Source organism: Lactuca saligna, chromosome 5 (genome assembly GCF_052625555.1).
Source record: "Lactuca saligna cultivar CGN05327 chromosome 5, ASM5262555v1, whole genome shotgun sequence".
Lineage (NCBI taxonomy): Eukaryota > Viridiplantae > Streptophyta > Magnoliopsida > Asterales > Asteraceae > Lactuca > Lactuca saligna.
The window spans coordinates 106,078,162-106,092,579 of record NC_136421.1 but is presented as its reverse complement, the minus strand read 5'-3'; the positions used below and the strand labels follow the sequence as shown (position 1 = coordinate 106,092,579).

At 32.6% G+C, this 14,418-nt stretch overlaps 1 protein-coding gene across 1 annotated transcript; it reads right to left on the bottom strand.

The window, feature by feature from the left end:
- Window positions 1–5,941: 5,941 nt before the first annotated feature.
- LOC145048742 (cysteine-tryptophan domain-containing zinc finger protein 3-like) lies at window positions 5,942–12,953 on the bottom strand. Its single transcript, XM_078997331.1, has 11 exons — window positions 12,435–12,953; window positions 11,605–11,677; window positions 11,384–11,499; window positions 10,968–11,285; window positions 9,861–10,888; window positions 8,929–9,296; window positions 7,468–8,837; window positions 7,233–7,390; window positions 6,999–7,150; window positions 6,660–6,811; window positions 5,942–6,542 (listed from the first exon to the last, which is right to left on the bottom strand). The coding sequence occupies exons 1-11, from the start codon at window positions 12,519–12,521 to the stop codon at window positions 6,309–6,311; spliced, it is 4,056 nt and encodes a 1,351-aa protein (XP_078853457.1). The 5' UTR covers window positions 12,522–12,953; the 3' UTR covers window positions 5,942–6,308.
- Window positions 12,954–14,418: the final 1,465 nt, after the last annotated feature.

Here is a 14,418-nt window from a genome sequence, read left to right as displayed (position 1 = left end):
GATTTGTGATATATGTGATATTTATGATACATGTGATATGCAATGTATGATTATATATAGATCTAGATAATTGATTATTGTTGAGAAATTATTCATTATTATGAGTTAAATCATTATTGAGAAATACATTATATGTGAGATTTAGCTAATGACTTACGGGTTAAGCCTATTGTGATTATATTATGATATTTGATTAGTTTGATGACAAGAGGTCTCGAAGGGTAACTAGTAGTGAGTTATGATAAGTTTTGAGACACTTGTTATTTAATGATTAGGTGTTACCATGTGACGAGTTGATAGGAAGAGAAGGATTAAAATCAGAATTAGAATAAGTATGTTGAATAACTAGGTGAGTAACACTACACTATGATCTATTGATGTGTTATCTGTGATATACATTATATGATTTAAATGATTAATTATTAATGAGTAATCGATTGATAGTTGATAGGTTGATTATTCTGAGAGAATAATATATGATTAAAAGATTGATCTTGATTGAGAAACGAATTATTAATAGAAAGATAACTCATAAATGAGAGATAAATCTTTGATACGATAGATTATAATTGGGAGATGGATTACATTAAAAGATATATCATTTCTGAGTAATTGTGATATTAGATTTGTGATATATGTGATATTTATGATACATGTGATATGCAATGTATGATTATATATAGATCTAGATAATTGATTATTGTTGAGAAATTATTCATTATTATGAGTTAAATCATTATTGAGAAATACATTATAATGAAAAATTAATTCTGATTCACAAATAGATCACGATCGAGTGATAGATTTTGATAGAGAGATTAATTCCCATTCAGAGAGTAAATAATAGTAAAGAGAGTGATTAATTTTAATAGAAAGATTATGATAGATAGAGAGATAAAGAGAGAGATAGAGAGAGAGAGGGAGAGAGAGAGAGAGAGAGAGAGAGAGATTATGATTGAAAGATAAATCATTGTTGAGAATTAGATCGCTAATTGAGAATAGATCATTGATTTAGAGGTAGATTATGAATGAGGAATAGATTATTACTTAAAGATTGGTTATGACAACACCTCGAATTGAAATAAATTAATGGCTACATATATATGCTAGAAAATAAGTTATTATGTGATTTATATGATTTATCTAATTATGTTAGTATAGTCGTTATTCACTAAGCCATGATGCTTATGTTATTATGATGATTTGTTTTGCACGTTTATATTTGTGACACCCGGTCCGATCATGTACTTGAGGCCAATACGATCCTTGTGATAACTACTTCTATTCCAAAATGATAATGTACACCAAAAATGTTGTAAATTTTTAAATGAGAAATGAAATTTTTGGGGTGTATTTGGTATAAAATCTTGGGTGTTACATGCTGTCTCTTCCATGCCCCCTTGCAACATGTATTTCCATATGTTTAACAAATATTATAAATGTACAACATCATCATTAATGAATTCATCATCTGTTTAACAAATATTACAAAATATACTAAACGTACTTTGAACAAAACTAATAAACAATTTTAAGCTATCAAAATGTATAATAACTGTAACATATCGTCAATTAGAATCATCACTAGAACAATATACATGTACAACATCATCATTAATGAATTCGTCATCATTTCTAAAATCATCATCATTATGTATCACCACCATCATCATCCTCATTAATGAAATCGCCAACGTTTATAGTAGGAGGCACACTTGATTCACCATCGTCATCAATGTCTAAAGAGTATATATCACCATCGTCATCAGAGTACGTATCACCACCAACATCGCGTAAGTCGACAACCAAGGAAAAATCATTTAATCAAGTGTTGTTCATGACATCTATCTCATTAACACTGATACTTGGATGATCCAAAAAATTTTATGACGAACATCTTCCACAACTCTCCAATTATTGTTTCGAGTAGGATCTTAGAGATAAAACACTTGTTTAGCTTGTGTGGCTAAGATGTATTGTTGATCATCATACCATGTCTTACCATCATACCATTCATGATTGGTATATCGAACAACCATATTATTTTTGGCATCAATAATTAAAATTCCATTACTTCATGACGCATTGATCCATTTACCACGAAGGAGTACAATGGAATAATCATGTAAACGATGCAACTCTATGATGACCTCTAATTAACCATAGAATGGTGTATCGTCAACTCCTAATGTAAGAATACCATTATTTTTGAGTAGTGTGTTGAAGATCACAACTAAGCACAACAAATCGAACACCATTTACTATGCAGGCATTATAAGAATATGCATTTAACGGACCATGTGTCAATGCCTTTAATTTGTTAGTACAGTCTGAAGGCAGATCTTTTTGGAGACGACAAATTTGTAAGGAAATATAATATTGTATGTTTAAGTAATAATATAAATTAGTTTTACACTATAAATTTATAAGGTATTTACCTTTCTCTTCAACCATGAAGGGAATTCTGTTTTCAATCACTTTTGGGAAATTCTGATTTGAATACGTTGGATGTAGGACAAAACAATTAGAATAGTTTGGAGATATCATAACACTTTCAAAAAAGTAGCTAATAGATCACAAAACCTACGATTATAGCCTTTCATCTCATCTTCGTTGCAATTGTTTAGTACAAACCAATACAATGATTTTTTGGCCTCTTTACAAAGTTCAATTAGCTTCTTAGTGGAAATTGGTAGACATTGTGATGAGAACACATAAAATTGCCTCTTTGGAAGGCCAAGATCATCATTTCTATCAACACGATTAAATTTGGTTTGCATACCCTCAAGATACATAGAGCAGAATGTCAAAGCTTCACCCACAGCAGAATCATCTATAATTGAACCTTTTGGCTTTGATTTGTTTTTGACATAATTTGTGACATCCTTATTTTTTACGGCCATTTTAAAACTTTTTATTTATGCTTTTTTTTTTTTTTAAATCGTTTATATATAAATGTAGACTTTTTCCCACAAAAGTATTTCTAAAGAAAAGTTTTCCATTAATTCATTAAAACTTGGGATGGCATAAGTGATACAAAACATAAGCATAAACAGGTTTTATAGTGTCTTAGACTAATAGTATACATCTACTTGAATCTCTCATCATTCATGTACCTTTGTATCGCTACATGTGATACAAAGAAGCTGAGTGGGTCAGGTTGGGAAACCTGATGAGTACATAGTGATTTCAATCCCACAATGTTATAGTGTATATATATATATATATATATATATATATATATATATATATATATATATATATATATATATATATGTATATCTTAAAACCCGTAATATACAAATTGACCTCGTATAAGCAATCTACCCTCTCCCATAAATCCTCACACTTTAATCATATACAACGACATAATCCATACTCTCGGATCAAGAAATGAATGGCTTTACCTAATCTATACTCTTGGATCAAGAATAAATGACTATATCTAATACATACTTTTGGATCAAGAATGAAGGACTATGTCTAATCTATACTCTCGGATCAATGACAAATGACTATGTCCAATCCATACACTCGGACCAGTGATAAATGAGTATGCCTAATCCATTCTCTCAGACTAAGGATGTATGACTATGCTTAATCCATACTCTCTGACTAGGGACAGTCACACCCCCAAAACAGAATGGTGAAAACGTCTTGGGATGGATAACTTCATGTACAATATTATAATAAATGAATAATAGTGATCAAAGCCATACAACCATTGCATTGATAATTGAAAAGTTTACATAATACAAAAAACATTGTTTACTTGTTAACTACATATGTTCAAAAATTAATAACGTGACGCGGTGATGCCCCATCCTCAAAACCCTTTTGGTTACTTGTTTACTGATTTTCTGAAAATACAAGTGGTTTTGAAAAAGTATCAACAATTAAGTTGTGAGTTCATAAGAGTTTTGTATGCGAAAAATCATTAATTTTTCCTTGTATGAATGATAGAGTGTGCTTACAGAAAATCCAATATTTTCTTTAAAAATGAGTTGTAAGTCTTAAACCCAAGACCGAAATGTAAGTAGTGATGTACTGGAAAGTAATATTATGAAGTTTTATCTTTATATAAAACTAATTGATTGTATGTTAACCCCATAAACGAAATGTATTGTTAATACCCCATGTGAGTTATTATGACCATGCTAATGACTAGTGGCCTGCTATGATGTTCTTCAGGCCTCGGAATGTTAGACATTTGTCACCCTAGACCTGTCGGTCTAATTGTTGTTAATAGTTTGTGTGCGGGGTTGTCAATCTCGTAGAGATCTATACACAAGTGTCACACTCTCTTACTGAGACTTTGGTTATAATTCAGGATTTTAGTGTGTACTCTAATAGGTACGGTGAAGCTAATGCCTCACAAAATTGTATTAACATGTTTACGTCTAGTGTAATGAAACCCTTGCTAAGTATTACCCTTCCATAGGGCCATATAGTGTAAGTATATTGATACCTTTAAATAAGTATATGATTCATCCAAAATGATATTGTAGTATTAGTGATTCCCAAACTATACCAATTATAGTATATTATGAATGTTTTGTTAAATCCATTTATATAAACATTTATATAAATACGTAATAGTTATATTGTCTAGATGTTTTTAAAATATTATATCATACAAATTTACATCTAACACAAGTATGAGGAATTTGTATGAAAAGTCCATTTCTAGCTTTTGCCCATTTTTAACGATATTTACCGATAACTAGGAAAATATAGCTTGTTAAAACTTGTTTCTATCCTTTTGGGATTTTAACTCAAAATAGCTTCATATGTTTTAAAACCATATATTTTTAGTTAAAACTCACAAAATGATGTCATAAACTTGTTGTGCCCATTTTTGTTTGAAAAATCCATTTTTACATAAAATGAGTTATTCTTGAGTTTTCTTTTTGTAAAACTAACTCCTTGATATTTTGTCATGTTTCAAGATGTGTGTAAATGAGATGAATCTAACATGAAAATGTGTAGAAACACTAGATTAACAAGAAAAACTTACCAAAGTTCTAAGAACAAACTTGGAGAATTTAAACTTGGAAGATTTGGACTTGCTTCTTTGAGAGGAAATGAAGAACTTTGAAGATGGTGAGGGTTTGGGGTTTTTCGGTCGTAGTTAAAAAGGGAGGGGTGAAGTGATGTTTGCTTTGTTATTTGTTGGATAAAACTTTGATACATGCTGGATAATATTTTGTATTGGAAAAGATGAAACCATCTTGTCACGAAGTCAACTATTTCTTCTTTTCTTTCCCATAAAAAACCTCATAAAGCCATCGAAATCACGTGGTGATTTCGTTGTAGTTCCACCGAGATCACCTAGTGATTTCGGTCCGGGTACCACCGAGTTCACAAGGTGATTTCAGTCTATGTACCAACCGATATCACATGGTGATTTCGGTCCAAGTTCCAACCGATTTCACAATGTTTTAGGTCCTAGAGTGAGAACCCTAAAAGCAAGGTATAAGATTCACTTTTTTGTTGGTGAAAGGTAAATCACAATATTCCACAAACAAATAATGTTACATGGTCTTTGAACCTAAACACTAGGTTATGATTTATGAAATTCTCACTTAGTTATTGCTATAACTCCTTCCACCATCAACGCACAAGAAGATAGATCACAATATTTTCATAGCAAGGATGATAATGCTTTGAAAGACTTAAATATCATATATAAATTCTTACTTGATAATATTAAGGTGTGAAAGATAAATCACAATTACCCAAATTTCGATACAGTTCGGATATTTGTTATTTGTTTTATTTGAAAAAACCCATTCAACACCCCTAATCACATCCTTACTACTAGTACTAGGAACTTGATATTTGTGAAAGTATATCCAAAACAAAAGGTTTCAAATTTTGAAAGAAAAATCAAACAATATTTAGGTTGGTGGTAAATAGTTTGGTAAAAGCTTGAACCATATAGTGTGACCAAAACTACATTTCTACTGTCAAACAACATGAAATCCTCAAGAATCCAAGCTCTTCTGTTACAATAATTGTGTTCTAAATTACTATATCTTCTTCTAATAACAACCAACCAATTTGGATGTGTATGATCTTATAAGAGCAATTAATATCCTACATAACCCACCCCCCTCTCCAGTATCTCCATAAGTGCTACAGGGGTGAACAATTTACCTCGGTCAAAAATGATATCAAATGTTTTCATGTTCTGATTCTGATTTTAATTCCTGTTTTGTACAGAGATTTTTGAATGACTCGTTATCAAAAATTCTAGGAGAAATGTGATATGCCAGAATGGTATTATTTACAGCTTGGCTTCCAATTTACTCCCTGTTCTTGATGTTCTTCCCTTTAAAGCCTTGACGATTGATGGCTTCACGTGCATTTTGGACTAAAAACACGAGTTCTTTTACATCTTGAAAGCTGAACTCAATCACTTTTTTTATGGAAATCATAATCTCTTTGTTTGGAGATTCTTGTGTGATTGAAGTAGCAGCAGCTTTGTATGAATTCTGTGTGTTTGTTGAAGCTTCCATTGCAAGATTCACATCCCCCGTCTGCAGATTAGTTTCAAGAATCAGAATTTTTGGTTTGTGGATTCCAATGGAATTGGAATTCGAGATTCCATTCCTTTCCTCATTCCATTGAGAGAGTATTATTAATAATCAACTTACAAAGTCAAGCAGCCTGAGAAAGTTTGCTTCGTTTCTAGCAACAAGATGGTGTCCAGGGTGTGCAATGCTCTTATTAGACAACACACTCTTATCCATTGTTGCTTGATTGTTTAAGTTATCAACATCAGATGCAGAAGATGATGGTGATTCACCTGAAAATCACACAATTATTCTCTCGTATATATAATAACTATTTCAAAATTCAAAATTCTTCACTTTTTTATATAACATCTTACTTTCAATTATAGCAATGTCTAACAAACACAAAGCAATTTTCACTGCTATAATTGAGTACTATGAACTTTTAAGAAAAGGTTATAATAATTAATAAAAAAGTACCTTGATTAACCATTTGTAAACTTGTTTGTAGATCCTGCCTAGTGATTGAACTCTTGCAATAGACTATTCTCATATATGCCACCTCCATACATTTATAGGCCAATGCTGCAGCTGCCATTTCTTTTTGTTTCTCATATTCTTGAGCACAATTCCTGAAATAATAAAATCACCACTTTTCATTTACAAAATGAACCAACTAATTGCAATGTGTAAAGAAATTTAACTTTTACTTACTTGCTAAGTTTGGCAGAAGTAGTGTAAATATTTACTGGATCGACTCCTTTTGATTTATTGAAGTCAATGCTGCAGGATTCTAGAAGAGAAGCAGCATAAAGAAACTTCAATGCAGAGTCAAAGTATGCATCGTTACATTCATAATCAAATCCAGAAATCTGCATGAAGAAAAAGAAAAGATAGATAAGAATAAGAGAGTGTATAAAATCAACAGAATTGAACAAGAAATACAAACCTTTATACGATCAGCATAGTCCTTTGACTCCTCTGCTCTTTTGAAAGCAGTCAAAGCAGTTTGACTGGATGCATACTCCTTCACAAAGCCTATAACACCAAGATCCTTCATTGTCCCACATTCATTCACAGCACTTTTGACATTCAAATTACCCCCCTCTACTTTCTGCTCTACTTCATTTAAGTCCTTTTTCTTTGATATGTCGCCTGAAAATACCTTTTTTGGATCTTTTTTTACTTCTGAACTACCTATAGCACCCAACTTTGCTTCAGATCCACCATGACTCATCATCATCAATGATGTTGGTTTCTCTTTCTCATCTCCTATGATGCCACCTGTCCGTTTTCTAGAAATCTTCTTGCCAAAAATATCCTTATCATCATTACTGATTTTAGTATTTGAATATTCAGGGTTCATAGAAGATCTGCAACGGTCAACATCCACTTCAACCTTCCTCATTTTATTAGGAAATGGTTCTTGCTTGGTCAACTCGGTCAATGGTTCTGACCCTTTGACTTTTACTCTTTGGAAACTACATTTTTTATCTTTTTCCCTAGACTTTGGTAAAGATTCCTTCCCAGAACTCTGTGGAATCATAACATCATTAGCATTGTCTTCCATAATCTTGAAGACTTCTTTTTGTTTCAGTTCAGCTTTGCCACCAAATCTTTGACTTGAATCAATGACAGATATACCCTTTGTGTTGTTATCTTCCCTGGGGAGCAACTTTCTTGGAATTTGAGTCCCCTTACCACTTTTTCTTGAAATAGTTCTAACAGAAGGTGAAAGATTGGCATGACTAAGAGCCCTAATAGGAGATGACGAAACTGACCCTACTGGAGACCCTTTTTGCAAACTAACCCTTCTACAAGAATCTGAAACCTTTGAAGAGCTTGAAGTGGCAGCAATTTCCAAATTCTTTCTTGAAGTAACCTTTTCTCTATGTTTATCCAGTTTTCTGTCAACTGAATTCTCTTTACTCCCTGGCAAGATGATTTTCATTGTTTTTCCTTTGAGGGTAGATCTGTCATTTTCTTTAACTACAGTGGAATCGTTTATCTCATAGTTGGAACTCTTTAATCTCTTTTCTTTTCTTCCTATTCTATCGTTATTACCTTCACTAGGCTGACTCTCCTCCCAGTCTTTCAATTTTCTCTTTTTTGCATGCATTACCACTTTTTCAGTACCCAATAATTTACTTTTCATGGAAAGCTCGGTACTTTCTGGCTGTCTCTTGACTGAAATTACTAAATTGTCCTTGTAACCATCAGTATTAGGTGCAGCTTCAGTCTTGAGATTACTTGAAGTTACATGGTCATACGGGTCGGATCCGGTTTTGCTTTTTAGCTTTTTTGGCTTCAGATCACCACCTGAAAGTGTATTTCATATGGACAAATCAGTAAATTCACATATAATTATCACCATTAGCAACATAACATGTACTTCAAGTTCAAACATAACCTTCATTCACATCCTTCTCATTTACTTTAGCAGCATGCCTTCCCATTGCAAAGTTGTTTGACTTATTGACCATGTTTTTCTCTTGGTTTGCTTCACTTAAACTTTTTCTTTTTTGTGACAAATGTGAAATGCCTTCAGGTCTTGAAATATTCTTCTTTAAAGGCATGGCCTCTGAATTAACATTTGAGTTTATTTGGTCAGAATATCTGATATTCTCTGAAGCTAATCCAGATATAACCCCACTACCATTGTATTGAAGAGGGTTTTGGTTTTGATTTTGATTCTGAGACATCATCAAGTGAATGTTCATTTCCTGAACTGCCCTTGTGGTTTCATCCTCACTGATATCACAACTGTTCCTTCCAGGCCTACACAATCAAAAACCAAATCCTCAAGACATGCAATGTTTTTCATGAGAAAGTTATTAAGTGAGGTCTGAATAAATGATGCTTATAGAATATCTGAGAAACTGATGGCATAAATGAGGACAATTTTGTAAAATGTTAGGACTTAATGGGTAAAGTATTCTTTCCCTTTTTTATCAGGTGATGGATTAAGAATGTTTCTTTTTTGACTGAACAAACCATCTTAATGACAGTAAATGACCTTTTTGCCCTTTTGTCTAAAAATGATGCAAAAAAGAAACAACCATACATATATCTAAATGAACTAAGTCTTGTATCCACTTAAGTCAAAAAGAAACACACGTTTTCTCTATTAAGTCATTCTTTCTGCATTTATGTCAAAAAGAAACACTCATGTACATGCAATTGTGCCTAATAATGAGCACAACAGCAAAATGGTCATTTACTCAGATTATTCAGTCCAAAGAAGAAAGCCTTTATGCAAATCTTTGCCCTTATTATGTTCCATTAAGTCAAAAAGAAACATCAACAAGAAAATTATGTAAAGGACTTAAGAAAACTACTTACAGCCAACTTGTCATGCTACACAGCCACTTATCAGGTAGATTCTCAGGCTCAATACCAATTGGCAAAAGGCGCCACTTCTCACAACGATCACATCCTACCCAATTGTCTGAAGGAGCTGCTGCTGGAGCAACTTGTATTGCTGACTCAGCAGGAAGTCCATTGACTGGAATGTGTCTTTCTTCTTGTCTTTGGGTATTATCGTCATTTACCCTCATGTCAAGTATATCTTTATAGCTATTACGTACCTTCACAATATCCTTTTGGGCACTCTTATTATCTTTCATTGCTCCAGTTTGAATGCTACCCATTAACTTACTTTTTCTTTCCAATGGCAATTTGGTAATAGAATGAGTTGGTTTGACTTCATGTGGTTCACGGGTCATAGCCTTAAGACCAACTTTCTTTTCGACATTTTTCTCACCAGGGTCGTTTTTACAAACTGAATTGACTATTTTACCCTTGGTCCTGTCACTTCCCTTTGTATCAAGTGAAAACTTTTTGGTTTTGGTTTTGGTTTTGGTTTTGGTTTCCTCACTTGAACTATGAATGACATCATGATCCTGGCCACATGCTGAATCAGACTCCTTACAATCAGAGCCAAAGAACCGATCTTTGAACCATTCTTTGTTTGTTTCCCTTTTCTTTACAGGTACATCTTTCGTAGCTGCTCCATTTTCTTTACAAAGTAAAGATTTGGATGACAGATTCACTTTTAAATCAGTTGTTGAACACTGTTTACTGTTAAAAGATTCTTTCCCTGAAAATGGAGCCTTCTCAGCCTCAAAGCCTCTACTTTCATTGTATTTCATTCCATTCATTTCACTTTTGTCTTGTGAACTTACTTCCTTACCTTCCATTGGCTTCCCTTCTACAAGGATAGAAGATGAATCATCCACAAAACTAGACAAGCATATTTTTCTACCTATAACAGGAGGCTTAGGCTTATTTTCAACTTTTTTCAAACAAAGAAGGCTCTCATTTAGTGGTGAGAGCAGCCGGTTTCCAGGAACAATGACAGAAGTCATATCCTACCAACAAAAAGAAAAAAAAAATAAGGAAATATAAACATAAGAAATAACAAAATTACAAAAAGTAGGAGAAACTTACACGTAGTATTGTGTCAGGAGAATCAAGAGGGATATGATGAGATTCAGTTAATGGGCAATCACTATCCTCATGATCATGATGATCATTGCCCATTGATGAAGATGGAGAAGAGAGACCCAAACCACTATAAATTGCAGCATTCTTTCTTGCAGATTTATCAGAACTTACTTTAATTCGTACCTTTAATGACCTTTGTTCACTTGGATTTGCTGAATTACTTGTAGTGGTTTCATTTTTAGAAACATGAAATGAAGAGGTAGCAGGTGGTCTAACAGCCAGGACAGGTTTTGTGGGTATGATTGCATTCACAGGAGCACTCTGAATGGATTGAATAACAAAAGTACAAAACCCACAAATGTTAAGTGAAAATAATTTTTTTATCGATCAATATAATGAGCAAATAGAATCCCATCTACCTCCAAACACGATTTGTTGAAATTTTGAACTGTTTGAGGTGTCTTGATATGAGAATGGACAGTTGGAACCTGTTTGTGTGAGGGTAAAAACGACCCATACCCACCAAATTTTGGCCCTGTCAAGAAATTTGTTATAGAGTTGTCCCATCATTTTTCAGATAGGATAAGAAAGCAGTTATGCTCTTCTTTTGGGTAGAAAAGTTGTATTATCGGCTTCTTACCCAATATTTCTGCAGACATCCCACCTTCAAAATCTTTCTGAAAATGACCCAGCACATTTTGCAGCCTTTGATCCTAGAAGAAGTAGAATTTTAAATGTTACTAGTGATAAGTATCAAAAGTTGATTAATCATGGTGAGCATACAACAGTTGCACATACAAGTTTATACAGAATTAAAGATCAAGATAAGTATCATACATAAGGCGAGACCTTGTAATTTTGAATTAATAGAGTAAAGTGTCACACAAACAAGATTCAATTCATAAGAAATTCCCAAGTGAGTGAAATTCATCTTCAGAGAAGTGGAATAAGATTCAGAGTAAAATGCACCATCAAGAACAGGCAACAGAACTATAGAAGTCAAATTATTGGGTAATGATATACAAGTACATTTGGAAAAAAACTATCCACATTCCACAACTTCCATTTAGTTCAAGTTCAAATAAATGTTACTTTTTACATTTTCTCATTGGTTATATTCAGTTCTCAGAGTCAAAATTTCTGCAGGAATTGAAGAATGGCACAAAGTGGTTACTCTTTAGAACACTCAATTCCAAGAACTACTAACAAACAGAAATCCAATCAACAAAACTTCATTTCCATTGGTTTTCTTTCAATTGGGGCCTAGCAAACCAGTCTGATAAATCCCCAAAATGACAGAAAGAAAAGGAATTTCACTCAATTGATCATCCATCATTTACTGCTTAGTCCATTAATCACGACAAAGTACCTATTAAAGTTTCTATTCCAATAATATATTAGCAATTAATTAGATTGGTGATGCAAAAAATTTAGAATTTTATAGACCCAACACAAGAAAAAAACTCTTACAATGTAAGAGAGAGCTGTATCAGGGTCAATGATTGCGTCATTGTCGTCAAAACAAGCCTCTCCTTCTTCAAGCTCAGTCTCTTCCATCTCTTCTCGATAACCCTAACCCTAACCCTAACCCTAATTTCCCCCAAAAACCCTAACGATGATCCTAAAGTCCAACATAATTGATCACACAACACACATTACTACAAATTACTTTGAAAGTGCAAATTAGACCAAACGAACAAGTTTAAAAACTAGAAAAACCACAACGGAATTTCTCTCAAACTGATCACAAACCCTCAAAGAACCCTTTTTTTGATCAAAACAACAAGAACACAAAGAACAATTTACGTATATGTATATGTGACGTATATATAAGCGCGAAATCCAATCCCCTTTTTAGGAGCAGTGTTCGACGAACAACCCAGAAAAGAGATGAATCAATATGCGCAATCGATCGAAATTTTGATTTTTTTGATTCCGGAAATTGATTTTCGTTTTTATTACATTTGAGATGATACAGAGTGAAAAGAGGGGGAGGGTGTTTTGTGGTTTTCATATATTTTCTATTTCTTTTTGGGCTTTTCTTTTAATTTCCCTTCGTGAATTCTATTTGGGCCAAATTCACAAGATTCTAAACACATGATGCGTTATATATTCGTATATATAATATAATTTTATAAAAAAGGATGACAATTAAATATCTAATTGTCATTTTAGCAAACACAAAAACAAATTTTATTAAGTAAATAATAGCTATTTATATCACGTAATTATTACTTATAAAGTGATAAGATCCATGTGTCATATATTTCTTTATATTTTTCGAAACATTAGGATTTACCTTTTTATATTGGTCACTATTAATAGTTATGTTTTATGTTTTCTAATGATAAATAAAAATAAATATGGATCCAAACTTATTTAATAAGAGAATGTTCTAATGTTTTGGCTACAAGACATCGCACATGCAATCCCAACTTGAAAGCAATTTGCATGCATGTAAATTAAAGGTAAATGTCATCTTAAACGTTTAAGTCAATCCATCCTATAATACATAAGGCATACATAACATATGAAATATCACAACAAATAAAATTACTAACCTTTTATGGAAAAATATATTGTAACAGAAGACAATTGCAAATGAAGTACACACAATTACATCAAACGAAGTTCACACAATTACATCGTGACAATTCAAAATTATACCTTCCATGATCAACTTTCCTTCTTGGTATCATGATTTTAAACAACTCGAATCGGTTTGTTAGTGTATAGTAATATAACTGTCGTTTAATTCCACATAACCATGTCTTGAACCAAGGGCAGAACCAGGGGATTTTATGGGTAACCGGTGCTACCTTTTCAATTTTCAGGCGTTAAAAAAATTGGAAAATTTTCGGCGTGTTACCCCTAAATTTATGTGTGCCGGTGTGGTACTTCTTAGACTTTTTCCTAGTTCTGTCACTATCTTAAACTTATTTGGTTTTACATATACCGTTCATAAATACCATTTATAACCCTTGATTTTGCATAAAAAGTGAATACACAATAATTGCATTCCTAAGCACGATTAAACTTGCAACAAATAAGTTGGATAGAAGGGCAAGACATCAACGCAAAATAATTACAATCATATGTCATAATGATATCCGTACGTATAACTAAAAATAACCATTGCACTAGACATTATGATATCTAAGCATTTTTTCATACTCTTATAACATTATATAATAGTTGGTATCTTCTCTCTCGTTTTTATCAATCATCCTTTATAAAATTAGTTAGGTTAGTGGATACCTAATAATAACTAGTCGTATACTCATCCGATGGATGGATTGACCGATGTAAAAACGACTTTTGTATACTTGACAAAAGAAAATTGTGGGAACCTAATTTCAATCCAAAAGAATATTAAATGTAAACCAGTATCAACATAAATTCATTTAAATAAACACGATACTCGAAAATGAATGCAAGATCCAAAACATGAAAA